Source organism: Geospiza fortis, unplaced genomic scaffold (assembly GCF_000277835.1).
Source record: "Geospiza fortis unplaced genomic scaffold, GeoFor_1.0 scaffold396, whole genome shotgun sequence".
NCBI lineage: Eukaryota > Metazoa > Chordata > Aves > Passeriformes > Thraupidae > Geospiza > Geospiza fortis.
The window spans coordinates 4,752,816-4,760,280 of record NW_005054345.1 but is presented as its reverse complement, the minus strand read 5'-3'; the positions used below and the strand labels follow the sequence as shown (position 1 = coordinate 4,760,280).

General features: G+C 43.7%; 1 protein-coding gene across 1 annotated transcript in view; it reads right to left on the bottom strand.

The window, feature by feature from the left end:
• Positions 1 to 7,465, bottom strand: part of PATJ (PATJ crumbs cell polarity complex component) — a 130,677-nt gene that overhangs the window by 12,639 nt on the left and 110,573 nt on the right. The window contains exons 34-37 of the mRNA XM_014307834.2: positions 5,290 to 5,373; positions 2,535 to 2,728; positions 1,925 to 2,072; positions 813 to 899 (exon numbers count right to left, since the gene is read on the bottom strand). Of these exons, the coding sequence (XP_014163309.1) occupies positions 813 to 899; positions 1,925 to 2,072; positions 2,535 to 2,728; positions 5,290 to 5,373 (513 nt within the window). The remainder of the gene's footprint in view (positions 1 to 812; positions 900 to 1,924; positions 2,073 to 2,534; positions 2,729 to 5,289; positions 5,374 to 7,465) is intronic.

The following is a 7,465-nucleotide window of genomic DNA, read 5'->3' as shown; positions in this document are numbered from 1 at the left end:
CATCTCCCCTAAGCCTCCTATGGCTCCTCCTCCCTGCTTCCAAAATACAAACCCTTCTTTTAGCAGTGCTGGATCCCCTCATGTGCAGCTTCCCCGTGGCAGAAAGGGGCCAAAGCCCCCCACAGCCTCGCCCTGCTGTGATCTCCTCTTTCAGAGACATTGGCACCCTAAATAGAACGGCAAAGCAGTTGATTTTCAGAAGGAAAACCCATTAAGAGGAAGTTTTCCAAGGCACTGTGCCTTGTTTCTCCCCCTGCAATGCTCCAGGTTTAACACCAAGAACTGGAGTCTGAGCAGACTGGGGGGCACAGGGAGAGGGGAAAGGCCCTGCTCTGGTTGGAAAATGAATTGTTGTCCTCGCTTCAGGTAAAAAGCAAGTGAAGCAGGAAATTGCTCTGTGTTTTCTTGGAGAGGAAAGCAGCTCTCCTGTGGTTCTGCTGGAAGATAGGCAGAGATACAGTTTGGTTTCATTAGCTCGTTTTGATAGACAAAACAGCTGCAGAAAATACATTCAAGCAGTTTTTGCAAGTCTTCAAACCAAAAATTTCTGGGCATCATCACTTGAGAAAGATATTGCAGATTTTTGGTGTGTCTTAGGAAGACACTCCTTCAGCAATAAATACATTACCCAGCTCTTCTGCTCCATCAGCATTTCAGCTGCAGTTCAGCACTGAAAATGATGGGGATAAAATGTTCTGCTCCCCACCCTGAGCAGTGTCTGTGGGAGGCTGAGCTCCATGTGCACATCTGTGCACCATCCCTGTGCTCTGCCCCTCACAGCTCCAGTTTAAACAGAGGAATTTGTCACCAACCTGGCTGTTCTGGGATGTTTTCCTCGATGACAGCCACGACCCAGCTCGCAATCTCCCAAGCTCAAGATGCACCAGGCCTTGGGCACACTTGGAAAAAAACCAAAAAACAACCCACAATGTACAATTTAAGTAGACATATAATATTTCATGCTCTCCTGGAGAGAATTATGTTTATATTCAGCACCACAAGTCCGTGAAGAAAGCCACAAAGAATGTTCAAAACATGAACACTTGTATTTAGACAATACAAAAAGTGGATTTAGGCTTGTCCTGAAGGCTCCTCCTGGTTGCTGAACTTAGAATGAATCTCCCCCTTGCAAACTGATGGCCAATTTACTCAGGAAAAAGAAACAAAAAGCCCCAAACTCTTTAGCAGACATTTGAAAAACCCTTCAGAGGCAAAATGCTGCAGAAAAGGATGAATTTAACCCATATGGATCCAACTTAACAAAATACCCTTGCCCCACCGGTTCCCAATTCTTAAATAGGTAAACCTTTGGCAAGGCACCAGCCCTGAATGGAAAAAGCAAGGAAATAATTAGCCTTTCCCCTGAAGAATGAAAGAAATCATGTGCAGAAACTGTGGTGGGGATGGCAGGGGGAAAGCCCTGGGGGCAGATGCAGTTTGGAACAGAAATGGGTCTTCAGCATCCACTGACGGCACTTGTGGCCATCCCACCCCTGCCCATGGAAAAAGGCAACTTCTCCCAGAATTTCAGGGTAAAATCCCTCCTGGAGGATGGGAAGCTGTGCAGGAACAGATTTAAGCTGTCATTTTATCCCTGCAGGTCAGCAGAGCAAAGCCAAAGATTTATTTCAGTTCCAGTTTTGTGTCGCCTCTCCCGTTTCCAAGTGTTTTTCTAACACAGTTGCATTTTCAAATAAATGCCTAAATACTAAATGTGCCTTTGTGTTCCTGCTTCATATCACCCAGTTCCTAGAAATGCACAGAGAAGTGACTTTAAATGAACCTCCCAGTTATTTCCAATGAAATTCCTGTCTCAGTAATCAGCTGGAGCTGTCCTGTGTATGGTAAATAGCACTCCAGGATAATTACCCTGCACAGTGTCAGTAACTGCAATTCAATATCTCAGAATGCATTCTGTACTCACCTTAAGTATAGTGGCAACAGTCTCTTGTGAGGCATTTCTCATATCCTCCCCATTTACAGACAAAATCTGATCTCCTTGAATTAATCTTCCATCTAGGTCTGCAGCTCCTCCTTTAACAATGTCAGAGATAAACACTCCACTTCCATTTCTAACAATGCAAGAAGCATATGGCTAATTACACAATCCAATATTCTTTGGGAGACCAATTTAGATTACTTGCATTTAAGAGACATTAAAAGAAACCTGCGAGCAGAGGAAGAACCAGTTTTACACCCCATTCAGCTGTGTAAAAAAATCGATGAGTTTTAAAACCACAACATGTTTTGCTAATATTTAATGCTGTCTTTCCCCTTGAACTGCTAGTTCTGACTGTAGGATACAGAAAGATTTATGGAAAACACCATTTATATGAATAGAAGCCTGAGGTTTGGCCTATAATGGAGTTAAGCCATCTCCTGATGGGCCCCATCCCATCCTGGGAGACATTTACATATAAAATTCTGCTCCTTATGAAGTTTCCCCTTTACTTCACATTGGTTACAGTTGTTTCACACATCAAAATCCCAAATATTTCCCATTGGGAGCGCTGTCAGGTCAGAGACACTCTTACCGTTTCCCAGCTATGCTGAGCCCCAGCCCTCTGCCCGTTTTCTTTTGGATATCCACAGAGAAAATCTCCAAGTTTTCCTCATCCTTGTAGTGTGCCTCATTCCTGTAAACCACCAGCTGCACCTTCTGGGGCGTCTGCCGGAGGGCAGTGATGGCTTCCTCGTGGCTGGCGCTGCGCAGATCGATCCCGTTCACCTGCAACCATCAGTGTTTGCTTTCCCACTGACACGGATAAACGATCTTTTCATCACACCCTGCCCCTGGGTGACAGCCCACATTTGTCAATTTGACACCCCTTGGTGCTCTAATTGAGCTTTCCCCATTCCCAGAGGGAGATCCTGGGTTTCCTGTGGAGTGTGAGCTCGGAGCTTTGTGCCTCTGCCTGCAGTAAATCCCAACAATCAGAACATCTGGGCTTGGAAGTTTTGGGTGTTCTTCCCTTCTTTTTAACCTCAAGCCTTTGGAACCTCAAGCAATGCTTCTTTCTCCAGCTACACAAAGTGGGCTGTGCTCCTTTGAGCTCCCTGTGTATCTCAGTACTCAGATCCCTTCTCCCCCAGCTCTGTAACATCATCAAGGTGAAAACAGAGGGAATCAGAAACACCAGCAAATAAATGGCCACAGAGAATCCCAGGCAGGATGTAGTCAGTGGTGATTTTCCTTTTTTCCCAATAGATGGCACACCAGACCGCTGCTGGAGCAGCCAGCTAACACTTCTCTTACCAAAACCTGAGGAGGTTTCAGCATTTTAGTAATGTCAGACAGAACAAGGAGTTCTGCTTAAATGTTCCATTAAAAACACCCTTATTGGAACATGAAACTTAATCTGATTTTGCCAAGCCTGATCCACAAGTGCCCTTTAAGGTGTTTGCCAATATTCTGTCAACTAAATCATCTTTTATTTCTTCATACCAAAACATATCAATACTTAGACATTTTTGAAGTCTCTTTAGGAAGCAGCATGAACTGTAACCACAAATGTTAATCTACTTCCATGAGTTTTAAGGCTATGAAAATATTTCTCAGAATTTCTAGATATGCAAAACTACAATAATATCTAATTTTACATTAAGATAATTAAGGCTAATCTTTATTCCCTATATTCTTTTGCACCAACTTTGCACACATTTATTTATAAGTGCATTGATATTCTTTCCTTGACACAGGCATCTATGTGTGCTTTATCACACTAATCTGAAACTAATTCAGCCATCTTTTTGATTAATACAGCTTTTAAAAGCTGAAATAATAACAATATTATGGCTCACAAACATTAGCACTTTCCTGTTTGGTCAGAGAAGAATTAATTAACCTGCTCCATTCTTACCCCCTAATTACTGTGCTCTGTTAATACCCCGTTATTTATAAAACCAAAACAACATTGGGCCTCAACGCTAACAAAAATATTTGCAGTGCAAGAGCTGTAAAGACAACTCCCCAAGCACCCCTTGCTATTTTCCTAACCCTACACACCAAGGCCTTAATGGCCATGCTGGGAATTTGTCCTGAGCTGACAGCAGAGCTGCAAAGCAGCTGCTCTGAACCCCTGCCTGACGCAAGTTTCATTTGCAGACCAACACTTCTCTCTTAACCCTTTCCCTCCAGCTTTTCCCTGCTTTTCTGGGGGAAAAGCATCACATTTATTCCCAGCAGCCATTCCCCAGCTGAGTGAAGTTGTGGCGTGGGGGAGCTGGGAGGGATGCAGGGATGCTGGGAGGGATGCAGGGATGCAGGGAGGGATGCAGGGATGCAGGGAGGGATGCTCATGCTCACAGAAAACTCAAGCGCCTGCCCAGGGGGCTCAAAGACCTTAGCACAGAACCCAAGACCCCTGTGCCTTTGATTTAGCCCTTAGGAAAAACAACTACCAACCTTATATAAAGAATTACAAACCAAGAAAGTTTAAGTAGAATGATAGTGAATTTATCACAGGGTGAAAAAATAAGATTTTTAAAGTTTTTAGAATGAAGGCGCAAAAAGCAAGATAGAAGAATCTAAGTGTGTCCAGCCTTTCTCCTTCTTCTTGGCCTCCATCTTCTGCTGTGCTGGTGGCACTTTTGGATTGGTTTAGAGTAGAAGCTCACTGTCTAACATAGGTGATAGGTATTAAAAAGTAATTGTAAATATTGTACACATAGTTTTTAGCATAAAAAGATAACACCGCCCCAAAAGCAAGCAGAGTGCATCTAACTGTCTTGCTGAGCGGACCTCAGCAACACAAGAGAAAGAATTTTGTAAATAAAATACAATAAACAACCTTAAGACTGAAAAATGAAAAGCTCTGACTCCTTTTTTGAGTGCCAAGCAAAGAAAAGAAACCCTCTAGTGTTTCTCAGGGTCTGTGGGGTAATGCTGACAGGGATACTGGCAGGGATACTGGCAGGGATGCTACAGCCACCTTCTCCTGCTCACCCCACGTTATCCCAGCTCAATATTTGGGTTTCAGGCAGAGCAGAGATATGGGAGTGGTGCTGGAAGAGCAGGCCTCCGAATGAAAGATTAAAGAGATGAATAATACCAAGCTATTGGACATGACAGCTGAACTATGTAATTCAAGAACTGCCTTGCTCAATTAAATTTAATGTATTCTCAATTTGTACCTTCAGTTTATATGAATATATAAGGAAATATGAATTTTTCAGGACGTTCTTGGTGACAGAAGGGAAGCCTTGAGAATGGATCCTATTCAACCTACAAGGGACCTCTGTTGAACTGAAAACAGGTCTCCACAACCAAACACAGAGAATGTAATTTACCTCCAGAATCTGATCACCAGCCCAGAGTCTGCCATCTCGGGCTGCTGCCCCTTCTTCATAAACTTCATGGATCACTATGGCATCCTGTGGGAAGAAGGCAGAGGCATGAACCCTGCTTCCCAAACAGCCCCACACTTGCCACCGTGACCCACCCCACACTCCCCACCAGCTCCACAGTCAAAAACACAGCACTCCAAGTCAGGAGAAGCAAGACTGTAACACAGATTTTTTCAAATTTTCAGTGTTTTGGGACAAGAAAGTGACTCCTGTAATCAAAAACCGGTATAAAGGTACAAAGGATTTTGTTCCCCACTTCAGGGCAGTCTTGTCTAGAGCTTCTTCCATCATTTTTATGCACTGGCATCAGCAGCACATGAACTCAGTGTGAACTGTAGTATTAATATAGCCTACTTTTAATGATATTATTTAAAACCAGATTCTTTGGAGCTATGAATATTTTTAGGGACTTGGCATAGACCTCGGCTTTAAGCAAGAGCTGAATGCCTTGTGGTAAATAGCACTGGTTAAATCTGTAAGAAATGAAATCCAGAAGAAAGGAACAATGGCAAATGTTAGTTTATTACTGAGGTTGGAAAATGTAGGCAGTGGCAGATGTAGCTTCAGGGAAGGTTTCAGTGATTTAATCTTACTGCCAGCAATAGATGTCCCCAAAGAAAAAGCATTACAAAGAACATACTGTTCTCTTGCTGGTGCTTTCCCTTTGCATTGTTCTGGTTTGTTTGTTCCTTTTTTTTTTTTTCTTTTTCCCTTAAAAAAATACATATAGGTGAGCATCCTGTTACAGTGCTTCAGCTTGCATGATGGGATGCTCCTGTTTGTGTGCCAAACCTGCTCCTCTCTCAGCAGCACCAGCAAACCCTCAGCCTCAGAGCTGGCTCTGGGCAAACACCTGGTGATTTTTAATTCCACACGTAGGTCCTGGATAACCCAAGCTCAAATACCCCCTGCAGAACCCTCACCAACAGGAACAAGCCAAAGAGGAGCTTTCCCACAGAGCTCCCAAGAAAAGCTGGAGCATGGGAACCCAGCTGTGGGATGGAGCAGGGGCAGGGAATTGCAGCTGGGTGGGAAAAGTTTGGAGTTCTCCAAGCTTGGAGAACACTCTTGGGTACATCTCTCATCATCAATTCACCCCTTGCCCCGTGATCCTTTCCCACACAGAAACAAAAAACAAAACAAAACTCCAAAGCCCTTCAGGTAATGCTCAGATCATGACACTCAGAGCACAATTCCATTTTATTCCCACTGCAGCTTATTTAATGATGGAGACTTGCTGGAGCACAGCACCACTGCCACAGGTTCCCTCTGATCCATGGACACCAGTCCCTGAAAAAAGCCTGGGGGATTACAACTGATGGATTACAACTGATACAAGAGTTCCAGATGGGAGAAAAGGAGATTTCAATCTGCAGAAATGAAGGGGAAACACTATGAGCTGTGTAGCAAGTAATTAAGAAAATCAAAAGAATGGTTTGATTAAAAAATAAAATAAAATACAGATATATACACACACCCCTGGCAACTGCAGGGCTTTTTTTTTGCAATAACTGAAGCAACAAATACTAACAGAATAGAGCAACACAGGCACGTGCATCCTCTCCCTGTGGTGGGGTTTGGGTTGTTGTGGGGTTTCGGTTGGTTGGTTTGGGGTTGAGGTATTTTTCACCTTTGTCCAAAGCAGTGCAAGAGACTTTAGCCTGGCAGAAGTGGCCAAACAAAATATTGACCAGCTTGTGAAGGCACATCATTCACCTGGGGCACACCAGGGCAGTGGATGGCCAGGAGGTTTGGCAGAGAACTGGCAGCGTGACCATGGAATAGCACACTGGGCACGTACGCAGGATGGTCAAGTTAAACCTTTTCAGACTGGATTTAATCTCATATTTCCTAACCTCTGAGCAAGGACCTTTCAATCACATTTCTCTAAGTTTGTTTTCCATCTGTGGTTGCTTTTAAAACATCCACCAACCTGGAGTTAGCAGCTTTTCCCAGCACTGCTTTATTAAATGTAAAACTGCACATACCAAAGGCTCAGACCCAGGAACCACCAAGTGTTATCAGCTTGGATAATCTGCATCATCTATTTGAAAAGGCAACACTTCAGTGCTACACTGTGGCTCCTGCATGTGTGAGAAGCCAGATCCAGGACTAAAAA